The sequence below is a fragment of the Nymphaea colorata genome, chromosome 3 (genome assembly GCF_008831285.2).
Source record: "Nymphaea colorata isolate Beijing-Zhang1983 chromosome 3, ASM883128v2, whole genome shotgun sequence".
NCBI lineage: Eukaryota > Viridiplantae > Streptophyta > Magnoliopsida > Nymphaeales > Nymphaeaceae > Nymphaea > Nymphaea colorata.
The window spans coordinates 26,708,813-26,731,881 of NC_045140.1; the positions used below are offsets into that span (position 1 = coordinate 26,708,813).

The window sequence follows — 23,069 nt, forward strand, 5'->3', positions numbered from 1 at the left end:
ATGTAGTATATATAACCCTGACTCCGGTTATGGTTTACGCCGAGGAGCCGAATTTTCTTCTTTGCCCTTGCCTTCAGGGTTCAGGGTTGACCTAATCCAACTATATATAACAGTTGACTTTAAAATCAATATCAAAATTTTTGACAAAATATCTAACTGCATAGGACATCGAAAAGAGTGAGTGGTCGAGTCGGAAATTTCTTTCGAAATCTTGAGGTTACTACTTTTACCTTCAACCCATATGTCTGTTTCCCTCAAGGAGTGTAGTACAATTGAGTGGCAAGGCGATTCACACTCAATGGATTCAAGGTTCAAATCTTATGCTCGTTGTCACGCTCCAATGTGTTAGTTTGTTGGATTGTAAATGGCGGCAAGCACGACTGTTGAGTTGAAAGATGCACTCCCCTAAAGTAAGCGGAAACATTAAAGGTAGGAGAAAAACATGTCACATCGAACAAAAGAAGAATAGCCAAACTCCTTTTACCACAACTAAAATGTCCACCGGCAGAGCATGTAACAAAAGCAAGAGGTGATTATGGGTACTCCAAATCTGTCACCAAAACCAACATAATGAAAGCAGCAAAGGAAACACCAAGTTTACGAGAGAAGGCAACACTAATTCCCAAGCTTGGTGAAAGGGAAAGCTACCTGTTTGGCATTTTCCCATACCCTTCCTTCCACATGGGGTTTTCCCATCCTATTAAATTCTTCTGGACAGGACAACCACCTTGTTTAAATGGGAAATTTTGACAGACTTTACGCCTGCAGTTATTAGCGATGGAGACATGGGCTCGATGGAGTAGACTTAGGCTGGATGATAGGCAGCGTTGGGCCACTTTGACTTGATCTTTTGGAAGGTATTCAGTTACGCCATTTACAATCCGATGGGTCCATTGACATGAGCCAAGTCGGGTCAGACCAAACGGACATAGAATGGTCAATCCGTGTCTAAGCTTTGTTGGGACACTGCATTAATCCAAAAAAAATGGACAATTTCATGAAACACTGTTCCAAAAATGAAGCTTTATTGTTACCAAACCGAGACAGGTTTCTAATTTGATTCATGTGAACGTTATGTTTTTAGGTCTTAAGATGGTAGGGTGTTACAATCCAAGTTGAAGGATGCATTGCTGCAACCATTGACGCCCACACAGCTCAAGGCCCTGAAAGCATAGAAAATGAGAGAATTTGGGTCTTTGGTTCGTTATAGTTTCAAATGGCAAGGATGAACCTCTTGCTCACTTGAGGTTAAATGCAAAAAATCAAGTTCGTCATGACCATGACATCTTTTTTGTTTTCTCATAGTTTTCTGCCCAAAAAGTCATTCTGCGGGGAAAATAATAACTTTTTCTTGGCCCAATGTAACAAGCAACGTAAGAAGACAAAAAAGGAGGGCCCGTCCAACATCAATGATCAGGCAGTGAAAATTTTCCTCATAACTGCCTCCTTCATGGCCAAAACTTTCTAATTTTCTCTTTTCCTCGATCAGCCACCCATCGTCTTCTCCTCAAGCCACTCGTAAAGAATGCTCTTTCAGGTCAATAGAGGCGAACGAACTGTGATCTGAGATTAGGAGAAGAATATTGTTTGACGTAAATTCCAAAAGGAGTTTGGGAATTTGATATTTGATAGCTAGCCGCCAAATGCAAAAGCTTGGGATACCTTGGCATTGATTCAAGGAAAGAAACATCTCTCAAAAGGTAGAGTGAGAAAGCATCTTAAAGTCTCTTTTTTTTTTTTCAATTTTATATAAATATAAATATATATTGAAAAAGAAAAAGAAGGGGAGGGTGGGGTCTTTTCTTAGAGGGAGTTTGATGAGAAGACAACTTGTGCAAGAACAACCAACCAGTCTCCCATCTCAAAAGTGGGCATTATTTTTAACTGTTGGGATTAGAAAATTCACAGATTAAAGAGTTTCTTACCAACTACCTTTTTCTCGTATGCTTGAGATTAGAAAGAATCAATCAGAAGATTGAATGGTAAAAACATCTAAATGGAGAGATTAATGTCAAACTGCTGAGTGATTTAGTTCTATTTGTTTAATGGGCTAGCTGCCAATTCAGTATTTGCAACAAATTCAAATTAAGAATTCAATTATCTGACCGAATTCTAATCCCTCGTCCTTTGATTTAGTATTACCTACAGTCTGATCTATATCTTCATTAACTCTGATCCGACCCAGATTTTTGTATGAGAAAATTAAAGTAGGGGATCAAGGGTATGACTATTATCACCTTCTCTTTTGGGTGAATGGAGGATTGATCCTATCGTCCCTATCCCGTTAGGGTTTAGGGCTGTACGTTGAGATGATGCCGACGCTATGCTTCAACTTATATATCAATACTCCTTCTTTTTTGTAGCACACAGACTTGACGCTACATGTATTTGGAATGAAAATTGGTCACCTACCAATTCCTCCGTCTAGTGCACCAACCCTCTCGGAAATCATCAACAACTTCTGTTTGATCGGTCTAAAAAGTTGAGAGTCATTTTCATTTTCTTGTCTTACTGAGAGATCTTCCAATTGCTTTGGCCCTGTAATAAAAATGATAAGCACTTTGAGGTAGTAAAGACTCAAAAGTCAAGGTCCAAACTCATGATATAAAAGTGAAAAGCAATCCTGAGAGAGTGATTGGCTGAGAAGATTCGAGTACAAGGAAACGTGTTCACGTAGACAACGCAAGTAACTCAAGCAAGGGAGGGCCCGATGGGCACGTGATTTTATTTCTTTGATTAATTATCAAACATCCTCTTTGAAAGTCAGCACAGTGTCCACCAAACTTTAAAACCAAAGGAGCAGCCATCTCGGACACTGCATCATCGAGTGCAGGGATGGACCAGAATAAGCTTGGGCATCGGGTCAGTTTGGTCCGATTAAATTTAAAAATATAATTTTTAATATAAAATAATATAAAAATATAATTAATTATAATAAAATATTATATTTATAAATATATATTAAAAATAAATATAAAAAATTATGGAGTCCACTCAAGTTGGCACAATAAATTATGGGGCTGGCACGGTACCACTTTTTTCGGGTTTGAGCCCGAGTACTTGCTGACAGCCCAGCTTGGTGCCCAACCTTAGCCAAGGAAACCCATGGAGGCGCAGGGTTAAACTTGAACTGTCCCAATACTTTGCTCTTATATTTGGAGAGATGCGTACATACACATGAACTGTTTATGTTCGATTCAAATAGTAGATCATCTTATATGTTTGGTAAATGTGCTATTAACACTTTAGGTTGAGTTTGTTTGGGCATGGATCTGAGGTTTGCTGTGATTTGAGACCTTTAAGGTCTTATATCCATGGATTTAAGGACAGACCCTACGGTCTCCCAACCTCCCAACCGTCCAAAAAAAAAAATATATATATATATATATATATTACAGTGATCCAATTTTCCAAAAGACACCTTTTAATGCGACCTTGGATCTTTTCAAACATAACTTAAATTAAAAAAAGTCAAATGTTCAGTACCCAACTTGGTCTTTAGCGTAAAATGGTAAAAGATTTCATAAATCAGCATGCCAAATAAGAAAAGAGTCTCATATTCCACAACTTTCAGGTGAGCGAGAGGAAGCCCCCTCTTCTCCCATCCCTTTATGGTCCAAAGTTATTTTTGGTTGAGATGATGTCTCACTATATTTCAACTTGAATATCGGTCATATTTAACAACTGGAAAAGCTCGCAAACCATCTCATATTCGCACATGCAAATCTAACCAAGTCTTAAGAGTGCTAATCCTGCTTTTTCATCACACTTTTAATTAGTAGACCATGGCCTTTGGTTGCTTGAATCTTGAAATGAACATGAGTATATTGTCTAGTAGAAATCAAATTCAATTGAGAGCTCTCCCATCTGGGGACCTTTAGATCATGGATGCTATTCATAGTAGAGATGCCCTCCTTTTTTGGATGGACCCAACACGTTGTGATTGTATCTTGCGCTATGTTGCACCTAAGCCACAAATGACTTTCACCAAAAAGATCTAACAAAAAAATCGCAAGGTAGGGCCTCTAGGCTGCGTTTGATACTCAGACCCGAGTTTTCATTTCAGATCAATAATTGAATGCAGAAGCTCTGAATCTATGAAACCAACAACATGTGGAGTTCGATGGATGACAGCCCACGGATTTCAAAACGACGTCTGGCTTGGCCCATATGAATTTTTGCTTATTCATTCTCATATTAATATTTTCATAGCTATTAAGGCAAGGCATTGGGTCTGGTTGGGTCGGTCCGAGCCCGACAATAATACGGGTGCAGAACTTGTGACTCGGATTTGAATCGGTAGAAGACTTTAGTCACCGATCAGAGGGTTGACTCGGTAACTCTGGCCTATGTTGGGTCATAAAATTTTATAGTGTATTTTTACTATAATTAGAGGAGGAAAGCAAGTCTGACTTTGTTTATGTCTGATATTTTCATCAACAAAAAACTGAATCATATGTAATATGAATATTTATGTATAGTTAGTAAAGTTTGTGATATTTCACCATTCAAAACATAACAAACTTTAGTATTCAACAATGCACGACCAAAGGAGTTCCTTTAATTAATTGATGACCCCAGTTGACTGGGCGAGCCCGGCTCGAGCGACTCGCAACTCGGATTGGCGAGTTATGAGTTTGCCAACTATGCTCGGATCAAATGTCCCCTTGTACTGGTACACGAAAAAGAACCACTTTAAATGACGTGTTTCATTACGTAGATTGGTGCAAGGTCATATGCAGGGTGGTTTAGGTTTGATATTCATCCAATTTGAATTTTATTAGCTTGTTTTAGTGAAGAAATAGTGCAACTCCTTTCTTCCTCTCTTGAGCTTGGTGGCTTCTTTAGTTACAAGTGCACCTAAAAATCAATGTTTCAGCTCAGTCTGGATTGGAGCCAATCTCAAGGAGCTTAAAGGTTGCAGAAAAAGGATTCCCAAGGAAATGTTTTCTATCATAAGATTATAGATCCTTCTTTTGAATCTTTTTTTTTTCAAGGTTTGAAAGCATAATTTTCCTTTTTATTTTCCTCTCAAAAAGGATGTGCAATTTTTTCAAGATTTTGGATTGAAAATTGTTAACTTCTCACATTTCTTTCTAAAAAAAAAAAACGGGCAGTTCCCGAGAGATGAAGTCATCCCCCCTCCCCTTACCCCCAGCATCCAATACTGTTTAGAGACCTCGGTGATCATATGCACGCCATTTAACTCAAGTGTCGTGCATGCTAACGTATTAGTGCCTATAAAAATCAAACTAAGGACACATTGTCAGCATGACTTCAAACTAACTAGTTATGCTAAGCCTCTCAGAGCCTTTTGGTCCAAGCCCAAACCCGATGCGTCGGCCCGATAAGTTTTAAAAAATATTTTTATTGTTAATAATATATATTTTATTATTAAAAATATAATTTATATTAAAAATTATTTTATATTTTAATTTTTTTATTATAATCAGGTCAGGGTCAAGCCCAGGTTTCGAGTATCGAATCTGGGCTCGGGCCTTTGTTTTGGTCATCGAGTCGGTCCGGCCCGACCAGGCCCGATGCCAGCCACCCCTGGTTGTGAACCGGTAAATGGACCCGTGTTTGCTGATAGGCATTGTATTAATAGCACTACTGTACCAATGTTTTCAGTGCATGCTGATACGAGCCAATCCATGTGGACCGATACGGCATACAATTTGGGTTTCGTACAGGTTCCGAACCATGTTTACATGAAGGAAATTGCAACTACCTCCTCGAGAAGGAAGATGACAAAACAAAAGAAAATTTAAAAAGTTGAGAGTACTTTTTTTCACGCCTAACTTTTATGCTTATTCTAGAGTTTTGTTCTCCCATTCATCTGAATTTTTGGGACGGACCCCCAACTAACTGATTTTAGATAATTCTAATCCTGCAATTCCGTCACCCAAATGCAGCATGATTTTTTTTCTACCAAATTTAACATTCAAATGCAGCCTGAATTTTTCTCCCAGATTTGACATGCATATTTTGATGAAACCTGTTTACGGTGGGCTTGATCCCAAAAATTTGTATCCTGGATGAATGTTATATCACGATTCATCAAACATGTGAATATTTGTTTCGGATTCCGGTCCAATTGGAAATCCAAGATGCTGGCTTCCATGTTCAGCCACAAAAGAGGAGACCGTGGAAACAAAATCTGTTAAATACAGTGTTTGTTTTCCCCTCCAGAAGGGGATAATCATGGAACTTGCAGCGAGAACGTAAAAAAGTTTTGACAGAGTCTTGCGGCTCCTGCCTCTTGGAGTTTCTTGGCAAAAAAGGTCATGGCGTTGTATAATTTTACCTTCTCCTAACAGCTATAGTTGTTCACTTCACTAGTTTGAGGAAACCCATGAGCAAATAGTCAATATGAACGCGATCCGGAAAAAAGGAAATCCATAATCGACAAAAAGGAGACGGGTGTTTTTACTGAGAAAAAAGCGCTTGCGTTTGGCTTTAGAGTTGGTAGAGTGACGATCCCAACAATTCCTGTGGACTAGATTCCTTCATGTCAATACGAATTGCTGCCTCGTTCTGATGCTGCTGTTTTGTGGCCCAATCATCATCATCACCATCACCGGATGGCACTCATATTCCGGAAAGTCTGGAGCAGTATGGTGGTCGGGCGGTCGAATGCCCACGACTCAATGGAACCGCAGCTACAATCCCTGAGCCCACTGCATCAGCTGCCGCTAGATGTCATCTTGCTCGTCTTCAAATTCCTTGGTCCCAAGGAAGCAGCCAGGGCCTGCCTCGTGTGCAGGATGTGGAGGGCCATGATCACCGACAATCAATTGTGGATGTTCTTCCTTCAGAACTGCAGGGAATCGTGGGAAACGATTCTTTTTCAAGAGACCATCTTGAGATCGGGCTACTCACTTGGGTAATTCTCGGTGAAAATTCCACCATCTTCTTTAATCTTTCATTTTATCGATCAATCCTGTTTTGGTGGTCTTGTCTGGTTTTGGCTCCGAAGTTTGAGTTAGAGTTTAACTGGGAGCATGTCAATGATCAGTAAGTGAATACGTAAAGTTCCTTTTTTTCCTCTCTACTTCTTTCATGGTCCAATCTCGAGATATATGTCATTCGTTGCGTTCGTCTTTCAGTTGCCCTATTTTCATACGTTTTAAGGCATCTCTTATTGTTTTCTTCATCCCATTAGACGGCCTTGTTGGTTAATAATGGCTACTGCACGGTAGCCTCCGGTTGTATCTGTTGATGCTGATTCTTTTTCTTTCATTGTTTGCAGGTCGAGTCCTAGTTCTTTTCATGAATTGCCACTTATGCAAATCTATGGGCAACGGGCAGAACCATCTGGAGCCATAATTATCGACTGTAAGTTTTGTGCCTTTCTCCTTGTTTCCCACAAATTTGGCAGACACGTCTGTCGTAACTGTACACCGTTGTTCTCTCTTCTTTTCCATAATGTGCATACGACTGTAACTTTACCTATTTTGTCCTACTTATAAATATAAAAGTGCTGGCCTATCTTTTAGATTAAATAATTTACAGAATAATATGTTCATCTGAATGTTTTCAGTGTGTTTGAAATAAGGACTCTCTAGCAAAGTACAATCAGGACTTTTACATACTCCGTCAACTAAAATGCAAGCATTACTGACGGGCTAAACAATGAACTCAACAAGTGATAGGAAATAAGGCCAAAGTGTATCTGTAAGAAACGCTGAAATGTGAACTGAAGATGCAGCACTTTGCTAAGGCTTCGCATATTTACCTTAAGAAACAATCGGATGCATTCTTATGCTTGCTAGATGAGACCACAAAAACCTGTATTTGTCACGGAGGAATCTTTTTTATATTTTTCGTGAAATCTTGCTGACAGCCTGACATTTAATTCCATCAATCTTAAGACTGTCATTTTTGGATAACCTAGAAGCAACAAAAGAAACGGAACACATCTTCTAAATTTGTGCACAATTTGTATCTTTCTTGCCAGCGTTCGTAAAAAGTTACCCTATTCTCTGTTAGCAGTTTCTATAGTTGGGCGTTTGGAGTTTGAAGAGAGCAGACACACACGCACACGCACACGCACACGCACACGCGCACACACACACACACACACACACACACACACACACATATATATATATATATATACATTTCAATCATGAAAAGTTGATGATAAGCCTTTTCCACTGAGACAATTCATGGAAGTTAAATTTGGATGGAGTTGTTTGTCAGCAATAGCCATTTGTTCTGCCATTGCCTACATTTTGTGAAAATAGAACTGTGTTATAGTTGAGAATAGCATCAACTTCATTAATGGTAAAATTTGTCTTTCTTAGCGGAATGCTATTGAAAATGCAATACACTGATGAATTAATGTTCATTGATATATAAATACATACAGGTGGATCAGGATACTGCAAATATGGTTGGAGCAAATATCCATGCCCATCTGCACGAGCAGCTACTTTTATGGTAATGATGCTGCTTGTCCTAGGTCAGCTTCCCTGTTTAACAACCTTGTTAGGTTTTCCTTTGTCCCTTAGTTACAGTCATTGTGAAAAGTGGTGCTGATAGTAGGACATGACTATTTTCTGAAGGTGTCTGTGGTTGCTGATGCCTTATTTCATGTATAAATACTGGCTTGAGAGAAGATGTATGAGGCAGCTCATGTCTGATTCAGGAGCAGAGCCCCATCATATCAGAGATTAGGTCCACACATAGATTTGGATTTGCATCTTAGATATGTATGATGGCATACATAGCAGACATTGCAGATTGTGAGCTCTGTTTGCGCAGATTATGAGCTCCATAAAGTTTACAGATGAAATATATCATGTTTAAGCGTCTCACCAAACGGATCATGTATCCTATGTAAAATTAGCTTCTTCCAAGTTGAAACAATCAAAAGCACCCAGCATTAGCATTTGGAAGTTACAGTCCCACCACAGGTGTATATGCTGGCATTTCTGGGTGCATCTTTGACGTGCATTTATATGATGCTTTTGATTTACATCAGGATCAGTTGCAATCATTTTGTGTTGCCTCGTTGCTTAAGATGATTTGTCTGAAAAATTAAGTTGGGCCTCTTCACATCTCAAGTTTATGGAGATTAATTTCTTCACTTCATGTCTAGATATCTACAACATTTTTGTGTTTACTTGTATTGTTGTCAGGTGACATATCTTCCTATTTCTTAATTCAAATGAAATATTTGACATTGTATACTACTTGAAAGATAACATGATTGCAGGAATTTGGCAACATGGAGTCCCCGACATATTCAGCACTCAGACATTTCTTTTCAACAATCTACGCTAGGTCAGTAAGGCTCCTAAGTGTGGGCACTTTAAGTTTCTACTATCCCCATTGGAAGTTCTTCTTTTTTTGCTAGATGACAAGAACATATTTTTCCCCTCATTCTACTTAGCTTTTGTAAAATGTTTTTGTATGTTATCTGTATTCACCAAGCCACTTCTTTATCATGTAAGGATAATAAACATATTTCATATTCTTTATGAATTTGCTTGCTGGTGTATTCCTTCTGAAAATTACTCCTTCAGATCTCAATTTGAATTTCTTCAATTGTGAGATACCTTGGCTTCTGCCTGTTCACAGATCATGATATTCGTTTCACTCCTGTCACTTGCATCTGCATATTCTTTTGAGTACACAAGGGGCAAGAAGAAAAACTATTGTTTCTTTTTCTTCTTTCAATAGATTTGTCCATCATTGAAAACTACAAACTAGAACAGATTGTGTTGCCAAGTCCTTTCAGTGGAAACAGAAGCCAAGGCAATGGGATTTTTCATTAACTTGGAATGTTTGAATACCTTTAATTCAGTTCAATCCCTTTCTTTTATCTGTTAATGGTAAAGAATTTACAAAGAGTGTGGCAGGAGTATTTGATTCATTATCTTGTTTTAGCCTTTCAGGAAGATGCCATACTCAGGATATGAATCGGTATTCATCTTCGTTCTTACTTACATAGATTATCGTTTTCTTATGACAGCTGTCCTTCGAAAGAAATCTCTTGCTGTATTGTTATGACGGGCTTCTTTGCATAATTTTTTTTTCTCTTTTTAATAATTTACCCCTTTCAGAATGCAGGTCAAGCCATTGGTTCGACCAATTGTTGTATCCACTCCCATTTGCCACTGTGATGGTCAGCATCATGCTTTTTTCTTTTTAAGTTCCAAAAGTTTGTTTTGGAAGCTTATTCCTTGCTAGCAGAAAAATTTGTGGATTGTTCAAACTTCTAAATTACTGCAAACTTTTCCTATTTCCATTTTTCCTACCCCAAAAACCTGTTGGATCTGAGGGAAGCTTAGTGCTGAAAGTTAATTCACTTGATTTTCTTTTATAGAAATGTCCCTTGAATCTCATGCCATCTTGTATACATACATGTAAAGCTTAGTAATTCATCTTGTTCTCGTGAAACATATTTCAGATACTGATTCTGCCAATGCAGCTAGAAGACAGATGCTGCAGACCATGTATTCAGTCTTGTTTGATATGAACGTACCTGCTGTTTGTGCTATTGATCAGGTTATATAATTTGTGCCCATTAGTTTCTTTTTTCTTTATCCATTGTGCAATATGATGTCTATCTGACAAACCCTCCATGGTTCTTATATAATAACTTAGGAATTATTCCATAGACTAGGCTGCACCATTCATAAGATGCAGCCTCATCCTTGGCTCGTGCCTTTGCCATCTCATGGCCATGATAGCGTCTTGCTGTTTATTTGAACTTTTGAGGTGATGAATATAAACTGTGTGTTACCATTTTGACTTGGCAGCCAATGCCCATGGTGAGCACGATTGATATGGGTGATTCTCCAAAATCTAGTTAGGTGAATTATTACATGCTTCCCAGGGCTATTAACAATTACCAAATTTTCTGATGGGGGTTATATTCAAGTGTTCATCTTGATTTGAAGAATACTTCCTTCAGTTCATGAAAGCATACTTTCTTCCTTTTAAGGAGGTTACCCACCTTAACAACCTTTTTCGATGAAAGATTGAGTAGCTTGAAGGAGGTTACCTGCCTCAGTAGCTTCCTGTTCATCTTAGGTTATTTAGTTCAGACCCATGCTGAACAACTGTATTGAAGTTTGCTTACAATAGCTATCCTTGTAGTTACTTCAACCTTGTTCAAGTGTCATAGCTTATGTGATTGTCAGATGGCTGATTTTGCCAACTTGAATCTGTATATGCTCTTGAAGACATTCTAAATTTTCCTTGTACTTGCAGGCAGTGTTGGCTTTATATGCAGCAAGATGCACTTCTGGGGTTGTTATTAACATTGGTTTCCAGAACACCTCAATTGTTCCAAGTAAGTTAAAATCAAAAGATAACACATATTTAAATTGTAAGAAATTTTTTTTGTTGTAAACCTTCTGACCTCTCAGTTGTTTGGTCCTCCTTTTACAAACTTATTGACACCTGGAAAGGGTAAAAATTGAAAACAATGTGTTATTATGAAGAACTAATGATTCTATTTTTCCTGTATATGATAAGCGATTCTCTTAATTTTTTCTTGAAATGTTGCAGAACTTTTGCTATTTTGCACTTTTCTCTATATAGTGTGGAAATGAGTATGGATAACTTGGAGATTGTTTTATTTATATATGTATATATATGTGTGTGTGTATTATGCAGATCAATTGGAATTTCGAAATAAAATGAAGGACATTCTTAAAAGTCAAGGCTATTGGTTGTGTAACCATGAAAAAGCTGTTTGTTCTGCAAAACAGCTGTTCATTTTCTATATTAGGGAAGCATTGTATTCTTCAAGGGTGTTTTTAGAAGGCATTTAACTAAGCTGTTTGTCCTATGAGTCCTGATGTTGTGGATTCCTTTGCTAGTGGTGTCCTTGTAAAGACAGCTCCCCCTCACGTCTCCTTGGTAGAGGAAGGCTGATGCTTAGCATCCCATTTTTCTTTTTCTGTTTTCTGCTTTGTGCGCTGTTTTCTTCTTGTCTGTTTCTTTCTAGTACATATTCATTATTTCATTAATAAAGGAAGAGGAGCTATCTCCCAGCAGCCTTTCATTGGAAAGACAGCTCATTTCGTGTAACCTAGAATTTGTCGCACTTCCTTAGTGATGCAGTCTTTAGAGAGAATAAACAATTATATATATGTTTGCATATGTGTGTGTGTGTGTGTGTATATATATATATATATATATATATATATATATATATATATATATATATATATATATATATATATATATATATATATATATATATATATATATATATATATATATATATATATATATATATATATATATATATAATTAGTAAGTGAAAAAATTTAGAATTCAAGTTCTTTTTATAATTAATGCAGTAACAGTACAAAAGTTTATATATCAGTGTTATTATTTTCTTTTTTGAAATTCTTGAAATGGTCTCGTATACTTTATTAGATGAACATTTTTTAATCATCTCACAGAAGTCTTTCATCGAGCCATTTCATAATAAATAAAACCTCAAAATCCGTATGTCATGCTATGTCTGTACGAACAGTTGTATTGCAACTGCAGCTGCCTTCCAAAATACCATGTGGCTGTCTCTGAGAAGCAACTATCATGATATTATGGGCTCAAAGATCATCAATGTGTTATTTTTTTGTACTTATTCCACCTTTCTTTGTTGTTACAAAAAGCATGCAAAACACTTCCTTGCTGATAAGTTATTTAGACTAGCAACTGCTCCATGGATTTCTAGTGCGTTACAGTGTCTACATTATGAAGGGATGCCCTTTAGCATCACCTCCAGACTTCTTATTTGTATCCTTTATTTAGATGATCTCTTTCAGAAAGAGAAGTTTGATGAATGGCAGAAAAGTAAATTTTCGATTATAACTTTCTTTTCCTATTTCACCTTAGTTGCTGTTAAGTTGCAAGATTTGACTCATTGAATGCTATTACATATGCAGTTCAAGTTGCCAGCACCTTGCTAATTAAACTGTTTGACAGTCTTACATGGTAGAGTGATGCGTGAAATTGGGATTGAAGTAATTGGACAAGGAGCATTGAGGCTAACAAGTTTCCTTGCTGAGCAGATTCGCCAGAGGGGTATAGCTTGTGGTTCAATGTATACAGTACGCACACTGAAAGAGGTATACTGAATTACTATATTGTTCTAAGGTCTTTTTGATAAGGCTAAATGAGATTTTGGATGATGGTTCCACTTAGCTGGTTTGTTATTTAGCAAATGAATGTCATGGGCAAATAAGGAGTTGTGCTAACCCTACTTTGTAGTTTAAGTAGCTTAACAATTAACTTTATTAATCATTCTTTTGCATACTTTTTAGGCTTTTATTCTCATAGGTTGTTCCCTTGACTTTAAGGATTTGAGGAGATCATTTTGTATACTGCATGTTTTTCTGATGAATGATATTCCTGCTATTTGCTGACAATTATATGTAGTAGCTGTTTTTTGCTTTGCATTGTATTTTTGGGTTTGAGAATTCAGTGAACATCATATGATGCATAAGTGCATGCTCCGGTTTCTTCTAGTTCTTGTCAACTCTCTGACAAAATGGTGTTTTATGGGCCAGAACCTGTGCTATGTTGCTCTGGATTATGAAGCAGAGCTATGTAAAGACACTTCAGCTTCATTAGAAGTTCCAGGGGAGGGGTTGTTTATGCTCTCAAAAGAGCGGTTTCAAACAGGGGAACTGCTTTTCCGGCCACGTAATGGGGGAATGTAAGGCTTCTTTCTTGAAAGTTTAGTTCGAAGTATTTTTTTTTTTCTTGCAGCGTTTGTAGTTAATATCATGATAATTGTTGTGCAAAGAGCTCTCAAGGTATGCTTCCTGAATTATTGACACAAAAAAGTTAATATATTCCTATGTGCCAATTTTAAATTCTTCATTTTGTTTCTTGTTGCTAGATGTGCTGCATCTTTCTAGTATCTAGTATGAAATTACTGAAGCTCTTCTAATATTGAACAATTAAATGCCTACTCAATACTCCACTTTTCTTAAAGAGGCCCATCTACAAAGTCTCCTATTGTTAGAAAGGATTGATTAACACTTTGTTGCTAAAAGTTATTTTCCTACCATGTGGTCATTCACCCTTTATGAGCTTTTACTTAATAAGGATCAATTATAACTTTTTTGTTAGGTGCTCGACATCAATGGCATCTCCATAATATTTTGTACTTCTGCTAAAACATACTGTTTTATAATTTTTATACATATGGTCTGCGAGAGACAAATTGTCAGTTTTTTTTAATTATTATTTCTGTGGAAATTACTGATTCATATATGTTCTTTCTGTTATTGTTTAGTTTGGCAAGCTCAGGTTAGACAAACAGTAATTAGGTTATGGCAAAATGACACCTCAGATATAAAATTCTTGACCTTCTCCAACTTGATTTTCTTAAAGCTGCCAGCTTAGCCAGTGCGAGAGCACCTCTTGACTGAAAGATGTTATTGTTAGAATGTATGTATCCCAATGTATATATATACATATATCTATATATGTATGTATATTACATATATTAGTCATCTAATATATGTCTTATATGTATATATATGTATATTTTATATAGACATTTGGGTACTTAGGACTCTTATGTAGTAGAGGTCATTTGTTCTAAAACCTTCTCCAATCGTCTTCTTGGATAGACGGTCCTGTATCGAGCATTTATATTGTGAGAAAATTATATCAAAACCGAGGTCAGCTATTTGAGAAACGAACAATAAATTTAAGTTTAATTTAGGAATACATCTTACTTGAAGTACTTTTAAAATTTCGGATTCAAAAGTTTGATCAAGATTTCCAACAAAATCAATTTCAAGAGAAGTTCCATCAGCCGTTTTCACAAATGGATATGAATCATTTTTTGTGCATTTGGTGAGAAGGAATCCACAAAGAGTCATATGAAAAGATGCACCCAAATCAATAATCCAAAAATACTTACTTGAAGAAGTAGATGCCATGGTAGCCCCCAATGTTGAAGGTGTTCTCCCTCCCTTAAGCAAAGGTTAAATGGCTTCAATAAGCTTAGATTGAAGAGCACTTATGAGTTGATCGAGTTGAAAGGAGCTTGCTTCTTTCTTTTCTTCTTGGATGAGAGCCGCCACATTGCTCTTTTTGTCATAAGTTCTAAGTTTTGGACATTTGGGTTTCGTATGTCCTTCTTCTTGGCAATAATAACAAATAATTTTTCTTCTTGCTCCTTCATTTGTACGATTGAAGTGTAGAGGTCTATAAGTTCTCATATGAGCGCCGGGTCTTGAGATAGCAAGAACACTCTCATTCTTCTATCTAGAGAAGTTAAGTCTATTTTCTTCCATTTGAAGCTCCGCTATGGTCTCATTTATGGAAGACACTTTATGTATATGAAGCAAGGAATTGACGCCATCAAATTTCGGTCTAAGGCCAAGAACAAATTTATAAAATTTCTTCTTTTGAACTTGTTTTTTTTCTTAGCATTATATCTCTTGGATCAAACCATTCGGGTTCAAATAAGGCAAGTTAATCTCATAATTGTTCCATTTCCCCAACATACTCCTTAATGGATTTATCTCCTTGTTGGAGACTTGCAATTTTCATTTGAAGGTTGCACATATAGGCCACATCCTTCATAGTATGGGTTTTCTTGAGGAATTCCCAAGCTTCATGAACAAAATTATGCTTTGGTATTTGACTCATGGTTGTAGTATCAACACAAGCAAGAATCCAAATAATGATTTTGTGGTGTCCTATCTTCCATTCTTCCTATTTTTTCTCATATTCACTCACAACTTTATCATTTTCGATTAGTTCATGGGTTTTTCCATCTATGGTTTTGGTTAGGACTAATTGTGGCTCACTTTTAGACCCATCAACAAGTTCCCATAAACCTTTACTTCTAATGAATGTTCCATAGTTTCAGCCCAAGAAACATAATTGGATGAAGTAAGTTTAGGGAGAGGAGTAGTTCTCTCATCCATGATGTGTACCTTGTAGTTGAGTCGTTGAGGTAGCACTAAAATGAAAGAAAAACAGCCACAAAAACAACAACAATATGATTTTGGCAGGTCCAAAAGGGCAATACGAGTTGTTCCTCCAATATTTGAAAGACACCAAGTCAAAGAGCCAAAAACAAGGCTCTGATACCATGTAAATCAGGCCCAAACAAGACAAATGCTTCAAAAAATACACCCTTAAAGCTTCTACCAGCTTAACAAAGTAATGCTCAAAAGACCTCAACCAAGGGGAGAATAAAACATATAGGGCCCATTTGATGGGCAGGAAATCTACTGTCGCAGAGGGAATTTATTTCAAATTTTTAAAATTTTTTCCAATCCATCAAACATGGAAAAAAATTTTGGACCGTTGGAGGTGATTCCGGAAATATATTTCCGAAAAAATTTTTCTAGCCAGAAGGGTGGAAAAATTTTTCCAGAAATTTTTTTTTGACCGTTGGAGGAAGGAGGAAGAATGGACGGGGAGCAAGAAGAAGGGAAGGAGAAGAAGGGAGGAAGGGAAGGAGGGAGGAGGAAGAAGGGAAGGAAGGAAGAGGAGGGAGGAAAGAAGAAGGGAAGGAGGGAGGAGGAAGAAGAAGGGTACGGCCCTGCCTCTTGAGGGCATAGACGACGTCCATGGCGGTGACCGTCTTTCGGCGAGCGTTCTCCGTGTAGGTGACTGCGTCGGGGATGACGTTCTCAAGGAAGATCTTGAGAACGCCTCTCGTCTCCTCATAGATGAGGCCGCTGATGCGCTTCACGCCTCCCCTGCGAGCCAGTCGCCGGATCGCCGGCTTCGTGATGCCCTGGATGTTGTCCCTTAGAACCTTCCTGTGCCTCTTCAGCAATCCCGGGCGTCCTCCTCCTCCTCTTCCGTCTTCCGTCTTCCCTCTTCCCTCTCTCTTCCGTCCCATCTCTCTTACGTCTTCCCTCCCAAACCCTTCCTTCTTCCTCTTCCTCCCTTCTCTTCCCTTCTTCCTCCTTCCTCCCTCCTCCCTCGCTCCCTTCTTCCTCCCTTCTCTTCCCTTCTTCCTCCTTCCTCCCTCCTCCCTCGCTCCCTTCTTCCTCCTCCCTCCTTCCCTTCTTCCTCACCATTTCCACCAAACGAAGAAATTTTTTTCAAGAAAAATAATTCCTCCATAACAAACAAAAGTTGGTTTTGGAAAAACAGAAAAATATTTCCGTTTCATCTATTCCAGAAATTTATTTCTGGAAATTTGTTTCCAGAAATAAATTTCCATCCATCAAACGGCCCCATATTGATCTCAACAAATAATACAAGAGGTGGCCAAAAAGCCATAACTAAACAATAGAGGAGTTGCCCTATTTATAGAGGAGATGACCACAAGGGAAGGAGGAAAACAGAAAAAGAAAAGGATATATAGTCTCCCTTTAGGTAAAATAGAAAAAGGAAAGGGATAAAAAGGGAAAACAGAAAAAAACAATAAGAGAAAAGATACATAAAAAGAAAGTAAAAATTACATAAGAGTCCTAAGTACCCAAATGTCTATATATATATATATATATATATACATATAAGACATATATTTGATGACTAATATATATATATATTGGGATACATACATTCTAACAGTTATTCAATCACATCTTTTATGTGTTTTCTGTTTTGTATCTAAGATACTTTGCAAAATAGGCATATCAAAGTAGCTTTGTAACTTTTACCTGATTTATTCTTCTCATTGAATGAAAAGTATCTATCATGTTGGAGGGCACTGAGGTTCTGATCAGATATGTATGTGACATATACACTGCTGCTTTAGTGTATCTTTTTCTATATTGTTCAGGCGTGCAATGGGATTGCATCAAGCCGTAGCACTTTGCATGGAGCATTGTGTTGCTTATGATAAGGGAGCATCAGATGATGGATGGTACAAGACTATTGTTCTGGCAGGTGGAACTTCATGTCTGCCTGGGCTTCCAGGTAATATAGCTTTTTGGTCAATTTTGCTATCCTTCCAAGACTATTGTTCTGGCAGGTGGAACTTCATGTCTGCCTGGGCTTCCAGGTAATACAGCTTTTTGGTCAATTTTGCTATCCTTGGAGATGTGTTCGTCCAACTCCATTCTAACCCTTTTAAGTTTTAACCCCACTTTATACCTCTCTATCATGAGAAGAAAATCTGTACTCTCTCTCTCCCCCTCTCTCTGTGGTTTAAGCACAAATTTTCTTCAATAAAAATGGTTTTTTACATTATTTAGGTTTGGAAAATTCTTTACCCACCCCGACCATGAAATTTTTGTTGTAATAAGATATAGCAAGATGTTTTTCTGCTCGTCTTGGTTTGGTTCTTATAAGTAAAAGCCAGTTCGATGGAATAGAGAACTTTGTTACAATTTACAAGCAGAGGCATCCATATTCCATGAGAGGGCAGTGAGTTCCATCGATGAACTGTGCATGTATCTGTTTCTGCAGCATGTTATGCATTTGGTTCACATGTTGTTGAAGGATCTTACCACTGGTACATCGCTTTAAATTTGAAGCATGAATTGGAGACTATATTTCTTATGCATTTACCTATCATGGCTTCCAGAGAGATTAGAGAAAGAGCTGTTTGAACTTCTGCCACCGTCTATTGCAGAAGGCCTGAAGGTCTTACCCCCTCCATATGGTGCTGAATCTGCATGGTTTGGAGCTAAGATTGTTAGCAATGTAATCTCCTATGCAACTTTTCTCAATTCAAGTTTTCAAACTCATATTTGCTCTTCTTAACAATCTTTGCTATGATATACTGTGCACAATGCTTCCATCATTGTGTGTCAAGGATTTGGTGATGATGGTGCTGGGATAGGATGCATGCATCATATGCGTTCTTGTTCTCATCACAATCGTCAATGCCCTTGAGAGTAACCTTTTTCTTATGTTATTATGTGAGGTGAACATGATCATGATAGTTGGCAAGCTCTTCTTAATACGTATAGGCCACTGTAGTCTCCTATACACCTCTTCTACTAGTTGAGTTGCATTTCATAAATGTTACATGAATCCAGGTAAGCACGTTCCGTGAAGCATGGTGCATCAACAAAAAGCAATTCCGACAGCAGTTCCACAATAGGTTCCTGTAATAACAAGGAATATTGATTCCTGTAATACTGAGGAATGTCATGCAGCTAGTTGATTTTTAACCTAGCTTTTCAGGCATAGTTTCCACTTTCAAGGCAGGAGACAAAAGATTGACATCCTTGCTATAGGTTTGGAAACGTTGGAGAAAGATGGTCGGAGTCAGGCCCATTTATTTAGCATGTGAAAAGCGTATCTCCTTTCACATCAATGGGGTTCATAACATCATAATGTACTAGAGCTATCAATTTTTAACAGGGCAGAACATTTGGTATTGAAGAACAGGGGCGTGGAAGAGAGAGATGTATAGCTTGTTTCTGTATGACGACTGAACCCATTTATTTAGTGTTTAAAGTCGGATGTACATATACATGTCATACCAATTGTACTTTTCTCAGAACCCAAGGGAGTTGTTTGTCATTCCTTGCATTTAAGACATCGTGTATGGACTGTTGACATGCATTGACATGAACATATGCTGCTTCTTGTGAGAAAATAAATCTATAAATTCAAAAACCTATGTGTCTCTCCAACTAAGCGCTACTTCAAGAATATTCAAATCTTGCTAAAAGGTGCTAAATAGACTTAGTTTTCTTGGTCTTAAAACTAAATAATATCCACAGAATCAACTATATTTTTTTAAATTAGCTGGCCGGAAGTGCAGAACCTTTTTTTGCCGCATCAGTATTTCCCATCATTTTAATCTGAAACAAGTAGGTGTTGTAAGCTCATCAGCCTTTGGGTTGATACAGGCATGGGGTTCTATGCCTCCAACGGGTTGTAAAAGCCCCTCGAGGGCGCGTGTGAATAGCACGGATGTTACTGTAGATCGAGGATCGAAGTCCTCAATCTGCAGTTTCATCCGCACTCTTTCTGTGTCCACGGTTTCCTCACATTGTTAAAGGAAAAATAATTGGTAGAAGTGCAATTCCGTCAGCCAGTCACGGAGAAAGAAAATGTGCAGCAGAGGTGCAATTCGAGCACAAAACTAAATGAACCATGAACACGGTGCTCTATGTTTTTGCCATTTTTCCCCCCAAAATGTAAGATCATCAATATAATATTCATAAACAGAGGCTGCACTCGAGAGCCAGGTTATGCATCAAGAATAAACGAGCTTAAGAGCTTTCAATTTTTCTGCACGTGTAATTTGCTGGGGTTAGTTGTTCATAGATCTTTGACCTGAGTTCCGCCTATGCTGGGACCTTGAGGCTTGTCTCCAGGTAGCCCATAGCCGCTCATGTTTACTTGTAGCTATATCCTACTGACCAAGTCAAGTTTGGTTTCTTTCGTTGGTCTAAAAGGTCGTTTAGCAGCAGGAACATTATGTGAGTGTTTCATTTAGTCAAATTCATTAGTTTTAACCTTCTATAAATTTAACTACATCCTCAATCTTTCAGAAATATTTATGAAACATTTACATAGCATTTTTGCTGCCAAATGACCTATAAATAGTATAAGTAATACGTGTGCACTCACACAGAAAAGAACAAAATGCGTGTCATTGTGGCATGTCATTTTATCCTCACTAGTGACATGGGTTGTACAAGTTGGACAACACCACACGGATAACTTCGTTGCATGAAGCAATTGTGGTAAAACTACAAGTTTATTTAAGTAACAAAAATGCATTTTGCCATATCAAATATAAATCCACACTAATCAAATAATCAAAAGGGGACTTTTTTTATCCTGATCTTTCTCGTACGGACTTCCTATCTTTCTCATTCCAAAGAACTTAGTGCAACTTATGAGATTGTTGGGTAGTTAGAGGGTTTGTCATCGTTGAATCCTAGAAGCATTGGGCTTTTGGGGGCAAGTTGTCTCTCTCTCTCTCTCTCTCTCTATATTAGATTTCATGATGCATTTATTTGTAAAAATTATTTCCTGTAAAAGTTTATCGGTGTATAGAGTTGCATATTTTTGTTTTACAGATAGATAGACTCGAAATATTTTTAAAATTTAAAAAATAACAAAAATAAAAGTGATATCTAGTATGGATACCATTATTTACATGAGGGTGGCCTGCCCTCAGCCACCTCAGATCGGGAAAAAGATCCTCTCCACGGAAGCCGCAACAACAGAAGCCACGGATTCTCTATCCGTGGACCTCCAATCTCCGCGCTGCCACGTGAGATCAACCCAGATATCCTGGGCCCCCAACTGAACTCGCAGCCACTCGACTAGATTTCCGGGAATCCGGCGTCCTTCCCTCCCCTCACAATAGAAGAGAAGGGAGGAGAAGGCGAGAGAGCAGGCTGCTCCAGAACGGTGGGGAAAAGGAGAACAAAGAGAAGAGAGAGAGATCAATGGCTTCTGCTCATGCTCTGCTGTCATCCCCTTTGTCCTCCACGTCGGTGGAGGCCGCCGGGAGGCAGGCCCTAGCGGGGCGCCCGCTTCCGTCTTCCACCACCTCCTCTCGGTCCCTTCTCCAGCCATTCACGACCAGAAGATCCTCCTCCTTCGTCGTCAAGGCAACTTCCACACCACCCGTCAAGGTAAACCAAAAACTTTTCTTTGTCTCCCGATCAGAAAGAGAGCACCTCACTTTCGTCTCGTTGGCAATTCATCTACCCTTTTTGTTTTTGTTTGTTTTCTTGCTTCCAGCAAGGCGCAGACAGACAACTCTGGTTTGCTTCCAAGCAGAGCCTCTCTTACTTGGATGGCAGGTAATCAATCTCCCGTCTGCCTTGCAATTTCAACGAAAATACGCAAATCGTGACGTTGGTCGGTAAAATTTTTCTGCTTGTTTTTCCCTGGGTTGCCTCGGGAAAAAACAAACAACAGTCTACCAGGAGACTTCGGGTTCGACCCACTGGGGCTGTCGGACCCAGAAGGCACGGGTGGGTTCATCGAGCCGCGGTGGTTGGCATACGGAGAGATCATCAACGGTCGGTTCGCGATGCTCGGAGCGGCGGGGGCGATCGCGCCGGAGATCCTTGGGAAGCTGGGCCTGATTCCGCCGGAGACCGCCCTGCCGTGGTTCCAGACCGGCGTCATCCCGCCGGCTGGGACCTACAGTTACTGGGCTGACCCCTACACGCTGTTCGTGTTCGAGATGGCGCTGATGGGGTTCGCGGAGCACAGGAGGTTCCAGGACTGGGCGAACCCAGGGTCGATGGGGAAGCAGTACTTCTTGGGGCTGGAGAAGGGGCTGGGTGGGTCGGGCGATCCGGCGTACCCCGGCGGGCCCTTCTTCAACCCGCTGGGATTCGGAAGGGATGAGAAGTCGATGAAGGAGCTGAAGCTGAAGGAGGTGAAGAACGGGAGGCTGGCAATGCTGGCGATACTGGGCTACTTCATCCAGGGGCTGGTCACCGGCGTTGGGCCGTTCCAGAACCTGCTGGATCACTTGGCCGACCCCGTGAACAACAACATCCTCACCAGCCTCAAGTTCCATTAACCAAATTGGTTGCTCTCCCAATCTCTTTCCACGGCCTCCTCTTCTGCATTCATCTTCCTTCCTTTTGTAAACATTGTGGCCACGACCGCTTGAATGTAGTTCTCTACTTTTTCCCAGAAAATATCATGCACATTACCCTCCCCGATCACTTGGTTGTAGTTTTCTGCTTCTGTTGCTTTATCATTTATATGACTGCATTGTTCATATGAGTTGCAAACTTTAGTAAGAGCGACACTTCAGTTAAAAGATGTATGAGAGGTCCACTGTAAATCAAACTACAACTTTGAAAGTATAAGGATATGGTCTGGAAGATTTTAATGCTAAAGGCAGCTTCTCCTTAAAAAAACAAAACCGTGTTGAATGGGTTATGGGAGCTGGATTCAGGTTGTTGGTAGTAACCTGCTCTAAAGCCAAACCTTTTTTTTTTTTTTTAAATCGCGGACTATGGGTGATCGAGGCAACTAGCCTCTTATCCACCTCAGTTTTGCTTTGAAAACACACTCTAAATGTGTGCACTTGTTGAAGAACAAGTATTCATTCTCTTCATATGCATGAAGCTGCTAGACAAAGAAATCGTTCCGAGACACAAGAAGTAATTCACTAGCCCTACTTAAAACTATGTTCGGTCTACATTTCTGTTCATTAA

The 23,069-nt window shown here is 38.8% G+C and overlaps 2 protein-coding genes across 6 annotated transcripts; both read left to right on the forward strand.

The window, feature by feature from the left end:
- Positions 1-5,893: 5,893 nt before the first annotated feature.
- On the forward strand, positions 5,894-19,454 carry LOC116249749 (actin-related protein 8). 5 transcript variants are annotated; one of them, XR_004171244.2, is made up of 13 exons: positions 5,894-6,886; positions 7,253-7,338; positions 8,375-8,445; positions 9,224-9,291; positions 9,898-9,933; positions 10,074-10,135; positions 10,421-10,518; positions 11,227-11,308; positions 12,958-13,100; positions 13,542-13,690; positions 17,747-17,968; positions 18,494-18,612; positions 18,951-19,454. XR_004171244.2 is itself a non-coding variant. In XM_031622992.1 (13 exons), the coding sequence occupies exons 1-13, from the start codon at positions 6,585-6,587 to the stop codon at positions 19,023-19,025; spliced, it is 1,407 nt and encodes a 468-aa protein (XP_031478852.1). In that variant the 5' UTR covers positions 5,901-6,584; the 3' UTR covers positions 19,026-19,454. The 5 variants fall into 5 exon arrangements, 4 of the variants coding, with proteins under 4 accessions (XP_031478852.1, XP_031478851.1, XP_031478855.1 ...); XM_031622992.1 differs by having other exon boundaries at positions 5,901-6,886; positions 10,442-10,518; positions 17,747-17,883; XM_031622991.2 differs by having other exon boundaries at positions 5,903-6,886; positions 17,747-17,883.
- A 1,789-nt stretch (positions 19,455-21,243) lies between these two features.
- On the forward strand, positions 21,244-22,627 carry LOC116249647 (chlorophyll a-b binding protein 8, chloroplastic). Its single transcript, XM_031622829.2, has 3 exons — positions 21,244-21,518; positions 21,628-21,689; positions 21,808-22,627. Exons 1-3 carry the CDS (start codon positions 21,330-21,332, stop codon positions 22,421-22,423), a joined length of 867 nt encoding a protein of 288 aa, XP_031478689.1. The 5' UTR covers positions 21,244-21,329; the 3' UTR covers positions 22,424-22,627.
- Positions 22,628-23,069: the final 442 nt, after the last annotated feature.

Bases quoted from the DNA above. Each gene is read 5' to 3' on its own strand.
- LOC116249647 (XM_031622829.2), top strand. From the start codon at position 21,330: ATGGCTTCTGCTCATGCTCTGCTGTCATCCCCTTTGTCCTCCACGTCG. The intron at 21,519-21,627 runs GTAAACCAAAAA...TCTTGCTTCCAG, and splicing joins CTTCCACACCACCCGTCAAG to CAAGGCGCAGACAGACAACT. The intron at 21,690-21,807 runs GTAATCAATCTC...AACAAACAACAG, and splicing joins CTCTCTTACTTGGATGGCAG to TCTACCAGGAGACTTCGGGT.
- LOC116249749 (XM_031622991.2), top strand. From the start codon at position 6,585: ATGGCACTCATATTCCGGAAAGTCTGGAGCAGTATGGTGGTCGGGCGG. The intron at 9,292-9,897 runs GTCAGTAAGGCT...ATCTTGTTTTAG, and splicing joins TTTTCAACAATCTACGCTAG to CCTTTCAGGAAGATGCCATA. The intron at 13,691-17,746 runs GTAAGGCTTCTT...TATATTGTTCAG, and splicing joins CGGCCACGTAATGGGGGAAT to GCGTGCAATGGGATTGCATC.